Source organism: Gallinula chloropus (genome assembly GCF_964237585.1).
Source record: "Gallinula chloropus genome assembly, chromosome: 22".
Taxonomy (NCBI): domain Eukaryota; kingdom Metazoa; phylum Chordata; class Aves; order Gruiformes; family Rallidae; genus Gallinula; species Gallinula chloropus.
In genome coordinates this window covers 6,549,153-6,563,505 of record NC_140107.1, presented here as the reverse complement: position 1 = coordinate 6,563,505, position 14,353 = coordinate 6,549,153, and the positions used below count along the sequence as shown (strand labels likewise).

At 42.2% G+C, this 14,353-nt stretch overlaps 1 protein-coding gene across 1 annotated transcript; it reads right to left on the bottom strand.

The window, feature by feature from the left end:
- On the bottom strand, positions 1-14,353 carry CLSPN (claspin; the record flags this gene model as incomplete). Its single annotated transcript, XM_084274141.1, is given in 26 exon segments — positions 1-114; positions 307-468; positions 656-738; positions 1,243-1,348; positions 1,830-1,957; positions 2,209-2,330; positions 2,425-2,589; positions 2,819-2,913; positions 3,204-3,285; positions 3,972-4,086; positions 4,324-4,550; positions 4,648-4,808; positions 5,279-5,484; positions 5,896-5,960; positions 6,265-6,467; positions 6,861-7,048; positions 7,797-7,988; positions 8,469-9,022; positions 9,718-9,826; positions 10,371-10,443; positions 10,665-10,754; positions 11,090-11,257; positions 11,916-12,367; positions 12,915-13,044; positions 13,695-14,314; positions 14,317-14,353. Coding segments are annotated over 26 exon segments (4,647 nt in total).

Genomic DNA, 14,353 nt, shown 5'->3' with positions numbered 1-14,353 from the left:
TCAGCTCTCCAAGTACTGGAATATGCTCCGGCTCTGACTTGTGTCCTCTGTGCTGTCTACCCTTGGCCGTTTGGCCACAGAGGTTATTGCTGCAGTGGGACCTCTCTTCTTCACCTACAGAGAAGATCAGGATATAAGAGAGTATTAATATAACCCTCCCCTAAAGTTTAAATTCTGAATTATCAGAGAATTATTGGGTGTGAGAGCACGTACAAGAAATCAGAGTATTTAAACCAGCAATACTCTTAATAGCTTTGGGCCTGTAAGTTGGAATAAGCCACACAACTGGCAGCACAAAATCTCTACCTGGAGCTTTGATTTCTCCTTTGCCTCTGCACTCTTGTCTGGAGAAAGCGTATGAAAGACAAAGTTCCTTGAGTTTCGGGGCGCGTTTGGGTTCAGATCTGACATTGCTGCTAGTTTCTGAAGGACAGCTTTAGGTCTGTTCAAGAGAGACCCGTTTTTCACCTGAAGGACAAAGGAATGCTGCTGTTAAACCACTCACAGGAACAAGATTATCTCTTCTAGTGGGTTATTCTTAATAGGAAAGGACTACACCCTACTAAAATGTTACCTGCTACCACACAGACCAGGAATGGTCAGAATCAAGAGTCAGCTGATTTTGGAGATACTGTTTTGAAGACCCTTTACCAACCTGGATGTCGCTGGCAGGTCTGAACGTTTCAAACGGGTTCCTAGGTACCAGTGTCGTGTCTTGTGCTGCTGCTGCTGGGTTCACTGGCAGAGAGAGGAGGAGAACATCCATTTCTGAACTTCATTCAGAAGAAGGTGATTTTATATCAAACTGAACAACTTGGAATTGACAACAGACTAAACACTGTAGGGAAAAGAATCTGTATAAAATTACACTTTGAGCCATACAAATGAGAGATGACTCTAGGCTGAATGCCACTTACAGTCTACTCTGCAACTTCAAGGTAAGCAAATGAAGAATAAAAGACTTAAAGATGGAGGGAAACTTTTCCCCCCCTCTACACCATTTTTTCAAGCAGCAGCATACCTCATTAAGTAAACACACACAACTATCATCAGCCTTGCAGTTGCACATTTTCAATACTTTTATACCTTTAGCTGGAAGACATGAGCTTGGACTCAGTAAGAAAAAAAAGACACTGGAGTTTCCAGATCTATGTCCTGCTTCACTGGAAGCCACAAGTGATAACTGCAAGTCAAACTTGCTGTCTCTGGTTTGCTTGTCACTTCAGTAACAAATGAGCTTACCTTTCTTCTGTAGGGACTTGGCAGTTACTTTTTTTGCCAGCTTCATGAATTGACTGTCTTCGCCGATTTCTTCCTCCTCTTCCTCCTGCTCTTTATTTTTTTCCTTCTGTAGCAAAGAGAAGACACTTTGTAAAATTAAAAGAGTTCGTGCTAAGAATGAACAATTCATTATTTTAATTAGACCAAGTCCTTCCCTTGTGTAAATTAAGAGTATTTTAATTTACTTTCTACTGTAAGAGTTTATTGCTGTTTTTCAGAAACTTTATCACCCTTGTTCCATTAACGAGCAGCAAACCCACAGCATCACACATTGGGGGTTGGACCTGATGATCTCTTGAGGTCCCTTCCAACCCCTACGATTTTGTGATCGCATTCAGCTGACAAAGCTGACCTAATGCACAGTTGGTTTGTGTCTCCTTTCTCTCTCTGAACAATACTTGAAGAGAAAAAGCAGAATTCATGAGGAAAACCAAAGATACATTTATGAATGGTATTTCTTCCAGAGTTGAACTTGAGGAACTAACAATTTCACACCTAGCAGTGGTATGAAGACTGAGCAAGATGCCTTCCCTGAAGCTGAGTAGTACCTGCTCACGAAGCCACTGCTCTCGTTCAAACCTCTCTTTCCTCCACTTCGCTTCTGTCTCATCAAACTGTTCATTTTCATCATCGTTATCAGAATCTCTCTGAAACAAGTCAATCTGTGAAGCATAATCTAAATGAAGAAAGAAAAAATACTTAGCTGTCAGTTTTGAGAGAAAATATGCAGATGAGTTAACTCCCCCAAACAAATAAAACCCTCAACAAACCAATGAACCAAAACCCTCCCCAACCCAACTGGTTTCTGAAACACTTTATTTACTTCTGATGGACTACTGAGTGCTGTTTCATACACACACACACACACACAAACACTCTTTCCAACCTTTTACCCCATCTCTTAACAAGTATGGCTTGGAAAGGCACCTATGTTTTTCCATCTGAATCTCCTTGTTCTGCCAGGGCCATCACTGTGCAGGTCACCATCAAGGAGGTATCTCTCCTGGTACAAGCGTAACTGCCGCTTGTCATCATCAAGCATTGCCTTCCTGGCGACACAGGAGAAAGGGAGGATGTTAGTCTAGATTATATCCTAGAGCTATGACTTCACACACAGAAATACACACTAATACTGTCACTGACATGTGTAATTTCTGTATTTGACTTTCTAATTCCACTTCAGAAGGGAGTTCCTCATCAATAACCTCCTCTTCATATTCGTTCAGGTCTTCGCCATCATACTCATCCTCACTTCCCACATCGCTCCCTGACAACTCTGCCTCATCTTCCATGAAATCCTGCAGTTTTCTGGAAAAGAACGGTAGGATCAATAATAATCTGAAATATTCTGAAAGCAAGATTTATCTGTAACATCAAATTAACACATATCCTAAGTAAGAAATTTGGATTCATCTTTAAGTTTTGAAGAGACTAAGCATTAGCTACTAATGCTGGAGTGGGGACCAGACTATATTTCTAGTTCTCTTGATACTCTAATTCTGTCTGGCAATTAAGATATAAAAAAAGATGGACTTACAGTTTTTTCTTCAAGCCCCCTCTAGGTCTCAGCAGTTGTTCTTCTTCATCGCTAACTTCTGCATCCTCAGGATCACTCTCCTCACTTTTTTCATCCTATCAAAGAAAAAGTTTTTGGAAATTAAGGGTTTTCTGAAAGCAGGTTGCTTTGTAACAACAACTTCTTGTGCTCTTCATAAGATTTTTGAGGACTTTTCTAGGCTAAAGTGCTTCATCTAGTATATTATATGGACATGATCCAACCATTGCTCTTGGATGTGTTTCAGTAACTTGTTCTGAAAGCCACAGTACTTTGCATTGCTGATTACAGTAAAAAGCCAAGTAGGTAAATGGGAATTCTCATAGACAGAGTGCTGCAGCAGTTGCTTTGCTCCATTGGGTCGTACCTCTTCACTGTCAAAGGCATTGTCATCTGTTACAAGCTGAAAATCGCCAAGTTCTTCTTGCTCCCCCTCATCATCTTCTTCCCTATGGGAAAAGCGAAAGAAAGAAAGGCACATTTTCATTTCACATCCAATGAAGGCTTCCCAAGAATTCAAGGCAAGACCTCCACTGTCATGATAGCTGGTCTCAAGCTGCAGGTGTTCGAAGAGCTACAGTCTCTGAACAGCATTTAGCTTTAGATGCCCAACATTAGCACTGATTTTTTTTAATACCCTTAGGGCTTCACTTGCAGAAACCATGGGACAAGTGTTAAATTCTGAGCTTGTTTCCCTCTCAAACTCCTCTTGGATCCTCCCTGACATTCCCATTTGTGAAGCCTTGTTACCTGTTTGTTGGGCTGCCATACACTCTTACAGTTTAATGCAGGTATCCAACTGATGTTTGGTGCTGGCAACTCGAGGTTGGCAACTGCCCAGAACAGAACCCCAAAGCCCTACATTCTAACAATCTGCTCTCAGTTTGATGACAGCTCTTCAACACTTCTTTCACTGCCAGGGAAAGACAAAAAAGAATTCCCCTTGACAGTAGCTGTGGGAACCAGTATGTGCTCAGCAAGTGCTGAGCAATTTGTAGTATTCTTCACCTCCAGAACACACCACACTTCTGCTTACAGCACTTTGAATCGATGTTGAACAAGTAAACATGTTAAGAGTGAAACAAGACAGTTACTGCTCTAAAGTTCTGTAAATTGTAGGAAGAATGATACTCACTTGTCAGTGGAAAAGGAGCCTGAACAGAGCGCTAGAGCTTCTGCCATTGGGTCTTCGATGTCACTATCCTTTTCTGCTTTGGAAAATACCGAAGATGCCCATGTTGGAGAACCTGCTACAGAAAAAAGTAATGAGATGGCAACTTATCTGTCTGATAAGTAGATGTTTCTACTCTTAGAAGGTCAGAGAGCATCCTAGAAGTGACACTTAGCGTGCTTCCACAAAGGCAGCACATTGTTAGAGCTCTCGGAAGTTCCACATTCTTCATTAGTGCCCAGAACTAAATGATACCTTCACATAAAGCTTGTAACTCCAATCACCAGCAAAGCTGACAACAGAATTCAGGACATACCCTGAGACACAAATTTTCCTGAGCAAAGATTGAGCAATTCTTCCATGTTTTGCTTTTTGTCACTGCTGGTACTTGGCACGTGCTCAGTCTGACTGCTGAACTGTCCGGAACACAAGTCCAATAATTCATCCATGTTGGCATCCATTGCATTCTCATCCATGCTGGCCAGAGACAGCTGATGCTTTGAGGACTGATATTTATTCCTATGTTGTCCAACATTCAAGAACCTGAAAGAAAGTCTTTAGTTAGAAAATTCTTACTGGGTTTTTATGTCTTATTTCTGTTAAACTGCAGAAAATGTCATCCTTTATAGGTATAACTTACCCATCTGCATCAAGCAGCTGGCTCTGAGTGTCATCTTCCAGAGAAAATTGGAACCGTGACTCCTCAGTCCCTGGAAATAAACTCTTGGGTTCAGGAGAGGCATTATACAGGTCCTGGGAATCTTCTATGGGCAGAGAGGGCTCAGACGTCTTTCCTGAGCTCTAGTCAAAGGAATGTAACAACACACAAGTTACTTGTTTTGCAATCCTAGAAGTCAAAAGCAAGAGCAGAATAAAACATTTCAGATATTTCAGAGGATGAACACCATGCAGGCCTCAAGTATGTCCATGCTGGTCTGATAAATCACAGGAGTTCACTGATACCACATGCTGTGTAGCCCATGTAAGGATGCTTTAAAGAATATTTCAATGTATGGATTTTCAATATCATCTTTTCTTTGATGTTTTAGTATTGAAGTTCCTATAATATCACTCTTATCCATTCCAAAGCAGAGACATTTATTCTAAACCTCTGGGAGTTTGACTTTCTGAAATCTTACTCATATAAAAGCATTTGGCTAGATGTCTTCTGCTGGTATTATGTTTTTGATAGATAAGACAGTCAGGATAAAATACATTTATTTAGTAGCCACTGTCTTACTCTACAATGGGAATGGGAGAAAGAACCTTACCTTGGAAGCAGAGCTGATAAAGCTTGTTTTGAAAAAACCAGGGGAAGGTGACCTAAACCCTCCTGCTGCAGATATGAAGTTCCCTCCACGCGACATCTGTTTGTTACAGGGCTGATATGATGGGATCATGGAGCCGATCAGCTCAAAGCTGCTGTTATGGCTGTTGTCTTTTGGCAGTGTTGTGAGGGAAAAGGAATCATCATCCTCTGGAGGAAGGGGAGAAACAAAAAGAGAAAACAAGAATGAATATGATGGTTACATTTTTTTTGTGATCCAGTAAAAGTCCTTGATAATCTTTTTCAACATTGACACTAAAGTCATTAAAAATTGCTCATGTTAGATTTCATTCATGCTAAATGTTTAGGATGTGCATTAAATTTTTTGACTGAATTTCATCTTATTTATTACTAATTGCTTCTTTATTTTTTCCAGAGTAATTTAAATCTTTACTTTCCTTTCATTTCCTCAAGCCCTCCCATTTTTCTCACAGTCCAAACTTTTATAAGAATACTGTATAACTATACAGATGATGAAATAATATATTGAATACCAATCTCAAATACAAACTTTTATTTGAGGGGAAAAAAATGCAAGCTATGATAATAGGTCTACTTTACCTAACTTGGTAGGTCCTTTGTCTGCAGTTTCTTCCATTTCAAGTTTCTCATCAGGAAGAGAATATCTGCAATTCATAAAATAAAAGGTATTTGCCAATACATACAAGTTGAATTGCTATTGTCTGTCAAACCTAATCACAAAAAACAAGGTAAAACACATAAAATACATCTAGGAAACTTTGATTAAGAAACAGATTATTCCATTAAACAATTGCAGTCATTGGGGTTTTTTAAAATAAAATATATATGAATACACATATAACTATCAGAACAAGATAGAAGTGCTTACAAGAAGTAAGTTAGATCCAAACATCTACGTGTACTGATTAAATTTGCTCAAGCACCATTTTTAAAGCTCGGTTTATTTACCCCATTTTGGAGGAGCTGTCCTTAAAAAGCAGCAGCGTAGACTCTGTTGAAGGTGGTTTGGGAACAGAATCACAGTGCACAGATTTCTCAAGCTTTTCTCCATCAATTGATTCTTTGTCAGTTTCTTTATCACCATCTTCAACATGTTTCTCTTCTACATCTTCATTATCTTCCTCTGCTTCGCCAAGCAGGAACTCCATGTTCTGAAACACATCCCAAATCGTGGCAGAGACATGCTCATCAGTGCTTTGATCTGTCAGCTTCCTTGCATACTTGTCAATAAAACATTTTAATGTCTGGTGACCTGTCTGTCCCCTACTCACCATGAGCCAAGCATATATATAAAAAGAAAAAACGACACCAGAATCTTTTATACATTTATATATGAGTTTAATACTGTTTAGACAAATAAAAATACTCATAATTTTACTTTTAGACAACCCAAATCCTGAACATGCCAACTGCAGCAATTTTTCAGCTTCTAGTAAGAATTCTTTAGCAGTTTTCCCAATATTGTGTTCAAGAGTAATTCCAACCAGGGAGAAGAGGCAGAATTGAGAACTTGACTTGGTTATGTAAAAATGTTGCATACACACCTCATTACTGTCCTCTTCCTCTTCCTCAGATTCATCTGTCATCTCTTCTTCCTCCTCCTCCTCCTCTTCCTCCTCCAACATCTCCTCATTATCCAGTTTGAACAAGGCTTGCCGCTTTTGGCGTTCCTCAGTCCTGCGGAGTTTCATGGCCTCCTGGAGTTTGGCCTTCAGCACTTGCAGCTTTTCACCTGGAGAGAAATTAATAAATTAATATAGTTATATGCACTACAGGGAATCCTTAACCTCATTGCTTTCAAGCATCCAATCTAAGGTAACTACACACATGAAAAGGGAATTGAAAGGTTACTTGATTTAAAATGTTTTTAGGAGCTGATCTGCCAGCTGTAAGAGGTAGAGCTGTTAGTTTCAACAAGCAAAATTTAGAGAGACTGTGCAGCCTCATTACCCCTAAATGTCACAGGTGCAGCACTCTGAGAATAGGGCCTGTCTGGCCAGTTACAATGGGCAGGTGTGCTACAGCACTAAAAATAATGTGCCCATAGAACCTGACAAATAATCTACTCCTTTTAATGGACTCTGAGTCATATCCCACATGGATTTTTGTTTGCAGATGCATACAATTCTGCAAGAAACTGCAGTACAGAACTAAGGAAGCATGAGAGACTGTACAAATGGCAATAGTTCTCAAGTCTAAGGCTTACAGTGAGAGGACTGATGGATAACAGCAGTGCAGATATACGTGTACATAAAGTGTTAGTACAGATGGGGAGAAACCCAGAGACCCAGTCACAACAATCTGAGGCTGTCCTACACTGGCCAGTGCTATGGATTCTTTTCTAGAACAGCACCATCCATCAGAGGGAATGCACATGCTAAGGTCCCTTCATCTGTATCACAGGGTAGCACTGGGAAGAGAGGAATGAGAGGAGGGAAGAGAAAGTGTTTTCCAATTCAACCATGACCACTTCTCCTCACCTGGCTTTGTGTGGACTCTTTCATCCAGGTTCTCTGCAGCTAACACCGCAGGTACCACATCCACTTTCAGTTCTTCTTTCCCTTCCGACGTGGTCTCCTTACGAATGATGTTCATGTTTATGGTGCGTTCAGCTTTGGGTTTCGATGTTTGAAGAGTGTGCTTCAAGAAACGTGCTTTCAAGGCTTCCAACTCTGTAAGTACACATTCATTGCATTTCAAAACACAAATTCATTGAATTAAATAGCATTTAAAGGAGTGCTAAAGTTGTACCAAGTGTAGGTCTTGAGACTTTTCTTCAAAGTTAATTAAGAACCCATACTATTTGATTGATAAAACAATAAACCATGGTGGAATATTTTTGCTGTAACTTAGACTGAATTAATGTGCCAACATAATTCACTACAGCAAAATGGAAGTAAACCACCCATCACTAAATAGTTATCACTGAGCATATTCCTTCAAGGGATTGAATATTAAGGACTCAGAACTTCCCTTTTAACCATCAGCTGGAAGAAAACAGATGCCAACACTGAGCAAAGAATCCATACTAGTAAGAGCATATGCCAGGCTGTTCTATCATGTCAACATTAATGGGAAAGTCTCTGACAAAAGACAAATTATCTCTGCTTATTTGGACAGATAGGACAGGATTGTAACTATAGAAGTGATACCTTTATTTGAATCAGACTCATCAAGGTTTATGAAGGATTCGTTGCCAGAGCAGATTCGGGGCTGGATGGACAGGTCTATTCCCAGTTCACGAAGTTTGTCCAACTTGGATCTCCTTGTTTTCTCAGGCTGTGCCACTGATCCAGGCTCCACTTGTTGATGGCCTTTTTCACATTCCGAGTCTGCTCCTGTTTTGTCCCGTTGCTCAACAGCATCTCCAACTGCCAGAGGAGGTTCGTTCTCTTTTTGTTCACTGCAATCAGTGCTTAGGGAGTCAGACTGCTGTTGTTCTCCTGTATTATTATCGCTTGTTTCAGTCCTAACTGCATGAGGACCATCAGTGTCCTGCCCAGGCTTTTCAGCACAGTCTTCTGTCAAGTTCTTCCCTACATCAGCAAGGGGCTTGTTCACAGTAGTATCAAGATCTTTGCCAAGGCTTGCTTCTGGTTCATTAGCTACTGCTTGAACGCCTTCTACTTGCCCATCTTTGCACTCCTTGCTCAGGTTCTTAGTCTCTGCAGATTCTTCTTCTAGGGATAGCTGGTATTTAGCAGACCTGATGATGACAGAAAGAAATTGTTGCCATGATGGGAGAGAAGAGGTCGAGAACAAACTCTGAGCAAAATTATTTTCTAAATATTGTTCTTAATGCGAAGGAAGAGGTGAAGCACAGAGGTATGGGAAACTTCCTTCTGAGGAGACAAAGAAACTGAAGTGTAGAGCAGCGTGAAGAGTTTGTTCTAGTTTGTTACATTACAACATTCCCAAGAGGGTTGGGTTTGAGGTTTTTTTGGCAACAGTAGCATAAGTATTTTACTACAAATTACTCAAAAGCAGAAACAGTCCAAGTACAATGCTGTGGCCCAGGCTAAACCACATTAAAGTAACTTTGGATGAGCATGTTACTACCCCTGGAGTTACTACTAGGCCCAGATTGCCCTGGAGTTACTACTCCCAGGTGACCTCAATGGTGTAAGCGTGCTAAGAGGGAGCATTGCCTTACATTAACAGTGACACACTCCAAATCTCCAGGAGTTCATGGAATTAAAGGAGCTTCAGAAAGCTTCTTAATAAAACTTTCCAGTCAAAGCAACAGTTAAAATTAAAACAGAAACAAGATGTGACCCTACACAAAGCAGACATGTACATCCTGCAACGCTTATATAGTGTGCAAAAGTCTGGTTGTCCTTGAAAGCAAAGCTGAATTGCACCAACATTTAAGGAAACCATGAGGAAGGTTTGAATCCTTACTTCAGCAATGCCATGGCGTTTCCCTGGCATACTGGTCGAGGTCTACACTTGAAGAAGTCATGAATGCTTTTGGCCTCAGGCACGTGGTATGGAAGAGACACAGATGTTTCTACCAGAGAAAGGAAGTGAGGGATTTTACAAGCCACCCAAGGCATTCATTTGATATATCTGAAAGGCACACAAGCTTGACCCAAGTATTCTGCACCAAAGACATCTGACTAGGAACAAACAGCAGAGTTTAAACTTGAATACAACAAACAACTGTTTGGGAAAATGTTTCAACAGCAGCAGTCTTGAACACCAAATACACAACACATCCCTAGATTCATTACCTAATGAACTGTGATGGGACTATCAGAATGGCAGGATCAGTTTCAGTTTTATGACATGCCTATCAAAACCTCCAAATATTCCTCTAACTGTACACAACAAGTTTACAAGCTCAAGTGTTCAAACAATGATTTTTTTTTCCCATTAGTTACAAAGATGGCTTTGAACACATCCTTGAATAAAAAGGGTCCTCCACGCTTCAACCCTAAGCAACACATGCTAGGTTAAAGAAAGCTTTAGCCTTTTGGGTAAATTCTTTCAATTTGTCTCCTGGATTTCTTAATAGTTTGTACCCTTCTAAATATAAGGATTTTCAGTCTTACCTCGGATAAGTCGCTGGGTCTCACTATGCAGTTGTTTAATGGCTTCTTTACTTAACCTTGCTGCTTTCCGCTCCTTAAGGGAAGAAAAAGATTTCTGAAGTCAGCAAACAAAATATGGGACTCTATACTTTCTAAATAGCTTATTTTCCCCTGAAAGGGGTCAGAATAAACCCACCAATTAAGTAAAAGCAAATCAACAAAAACATTGGACAGTGTTGAGAAGCAATCATACAAAACCCATTTGAGTCACTACAACAAGCAATGGAGAGGTTTAAAAAAAGAAGAATACTTCACCTTCCTTTTTGGTTCTTTTAATACAGGTTCCTCATTCTCATCATTAAATACATGTTTGTAGCCTTCACCCTCAGAAAATCGTTCTTTGTTCTACAGTGCACAAAAAGAAATTCATTTATTTGGCTGGTTCCACAGGCACTACCAAGGGCAAACAAGTCAAAAGTAAATAAATTGTATTGGATCATTGCTGGTCAGCAATATGAGCATGTAGTTCCATAAACCAACACAAATAATACACAGTACTTATGGTAGATTTCCAAAGCTTCTACTGTAGCATCATCTTTATAACTTCCAGGACAGCATCTCTCTGTCTTTAAAAACAAAAATCAGAGGGCTGTTCTCTCCTCCCTCACAGCAGAAGTGCACCATTGCCAAACAGCATTCCCCACTAATACCAAATAATCCATATCACTGGCAAACATTACCTTATACTTTTTAATTTTGTTTTTCACTGCTGCTCGTATTGATTCTATTGACTCTTCATCCTCTGGGGGGTCATCGTTCTCCTCTTCTAAGCCATTATCAAAAAGTTCTTTGTTATCAAGAAGACATCCGCTGTCGTTAAAAGGATACCTCTCACCACCATCTACCTGCTTGCCATAAGAATAAAGTGTTGGTGTGACTCATTTCAGAAGTTCTTTGACATGTGTTCAAAGGTTACTGTCAAAAAGTCTTGATGAAAGAAGTTAGAAAAATTACATCTCATCTTTAACCTAGCATCTTAAGCCAGTTCTATTCCCCTTAGAGCACTGTAAAGTTGATAATTCATAAGGTGATTCCCTACTTCATAGTAGGGATATTCCAATATCACAGTAGGGAATTCTAGTATTTACTAAAGAGAATAAATTAACACATGAAATGCACATTTTATAAACAGCAAAAATATGCAACCTCCCAAGTGGCCATTTGTTTAGACCAGAAATAGATCTGAAAACAGTCCAAAGCCTCCTCCAGAAACTGGGATGCAATGCAGAGAAAAGCTGAAATACCAACCAAAGCCATTTGCACACGTAACAAACCCCAAATAAACCCAAGTAATTTCTGCCTGGCCCGATGCACGCTGACGTTAAACCATCAAATATCAGTGTTTGCACTTTCTTAGCAGGCAAACCCATGATTTATCTGGTGTTCCATGGATCCCCGTGGATCCCACACCTGAGGTAGGAATGCAGACACCAGCAATGCCGAAGCATTGAAACACAACAACCAAACACAGCTGAGAAAACAGCTGAGATTTTTCTGCCAATATACCTCTTCTCTAGGCTTCTTTTCTTTTTTCAGCTGCTTAATGGACTCAGTTCTTCTCTCCTTCTCCTTTCTTCTTCTTGATTTTCCTACAGTGCTTTTTGGTGTGTCTTCTTCAAAATCACGTTTATGTTTTCTGTATTTCTTCCCAGATTTTAGGGGTCTCTCCTCTTCCAATTTGTTCTCAGGCAAGCCAGACTTTCTGCTTTTCTCAATGTTCTCAATCTGGAATTGCTCACCAGTGTCACTGTCATCACTGTCTAGCAGACCTTGGCGAATCCGATGCGGTTTCTTGTTCCTTTGACCAGGAATGTTCTCTTTCTCCTCTTCTTCTTCCTTGTCTCCACCTGGACTATCGCACACAAAAGAGCCACCATCCTCTCCATCTTCACTCTCACTGTCCTGAAGCACCTTCTTGCTTTTTGCTTTTTTACGTACAAAAATCTCTTCCTCTGAATCTTAGAAAATACATTAAAGAAAAAGAAGTTATGCATGCTATGGAGAGGAAAATTCCACAAGTTAATTAACAAGCAATTGGTTAAACATGAAATTACATCTCTCAGTTCTCAGACATCAACCTCTATAACAAATCAACTTGAACTCAGGTTTTCAAAACACAGTTCTCCCTGTAGCACGGTATATAACCGACCCAAATTGATGTCAGAGGTTTGTGACCTTTAAAAAAAGGCAAAGCTCAAAATCCTTCAGTGACAGATTAGTGATTTGCCTTGAAATAGAAATAAAACCCACAGTGCCTAACTAAATAAGTACAAACAAGTCATAAAAAGAAAATAAATAACCAATTCACTCACATCCCATTTACTTTTTCCCTTTCCTGAACATCAAAAAAATGCTTTCCAGAGTTTTACAGGCCCTCATTCAAAAAAGGCAGGTTGGTTTCCTACAGTCTAAGTGATGACAACAGCCTAAAGAGGTATTTATAAAGTGAAAAGGCACCATTAAAGGCGACAACCACCAGACACAATTCATGGAAACTTTACAGACCTCTGTCGTCAAGAGACGCTATCGCGTTGCTGCAGTGGCCCGGAGAGGCTGTCTCACAGCTGCCCTGTCCGCTGTCAGAGTCGCTATCGAGGCTTTTCTGCAAGTCTGAATTCAAATCTTCTAACGGAAACTACAAAGCAGAACAGAACGTTCCTTACAACGATGTGCTGTTGGTGTAGTGATTGACTTCGTCCCAAAAACTCAGCTAACCCCTTACATGCAATTTTATACACAGACACTGCGTTTTAAGAATTAAATGGTATTTAATGAAGGGACTTTATGCTACACCAACCTTTACAATGTTTAATATTTAAATATGTTTAAGGTGAGCCTGCGCACACAAAATGAGAATCGACATCCCAGCTGATCTGCACAGGAGACCTTATTAATGTCTATAAACATGCAAAGGGCTAGAGTCAGGAGGCTGGGGCCAGGCTCTGCTCAGGGGTGGCAGCAACAGGACACGGGGCAGCAGGTGCAGCTGGAGCAGAGGAGGTTCCAGAGGAATAGAAGGAGGAACTTTGTCCCTGTGAGGGTGCTGGAGCCCTGGGAACAGACTGCCCAGAAAAGTTGGGGAGTCTCCTTCTCTGGAGACATTCAAACCTGCCTGGACGTGTTCCTGTGGGATTTAGTCTGGGAGATGCTGCTCTGGCAGGGGGTGGGACTGGGTGAGCTTTTGAGGCCCCTTCCAACCCCTGACGCTGCGGGATCCTGGGATTATCATTCAAAATAATTAGGAGGGAATGACAATGCAAACGGCAGGACTTTACTGTCTCGCACCTGCACCTCTCCCGCCTGAATTAAACCGGGAGCGGAGGCTCCTCCGTGACAGGACGCCCGAGCACCACAGCCGCCATCTCCTCCCGCGGCATCCCTGGGCCCGCCGCCACGGCAGCGCCGCAGGGGCAGCAGGCCAGCGCGGCCGCAGCCCGGCGGTACAGAGGCGGCCCACGGAGCGGGGACGAGCGGCCGGAGGGTGGTGGGGGGATCCCGGACGCCCACCGCGGGGTCCGGTCCCCAACGAGCATCCCCCCCCCCCCCAGCATGCACCGCGCCCGCCCGCGCCAGGCACCGCCCTCCCGGCAGGCACCGCGCCCACAGCCAGTGCCCCCCGCGCCCCGGCATGCACCGCGCCCACAGCGACAGGCCGGGCGCAGCCTTTCCGGCAGGTACCGCGGGCGGCAGGGCGAGCCGCGGGCTGTACTGGGGAGCGGAGCCGGTGCGAAGCGAAGGGGAAAGCCCGGAGGTGGCGCGGTACCGCCCAGACTTGATGGCGACCGAGGAGGCGCCGCTGCCTGGGTCGCTACTCCTCCCAGCCCTCCACCGAACCGCTGCGAGAGGACCCCCGAGACCGCTGGCAGGCCGAGGACCGCAGCCGCCGCTCCCTGCCAGCCGTCTGGCGGAGCAGCGGGACTCACCTCGGCAGAAACCGCCGCCAT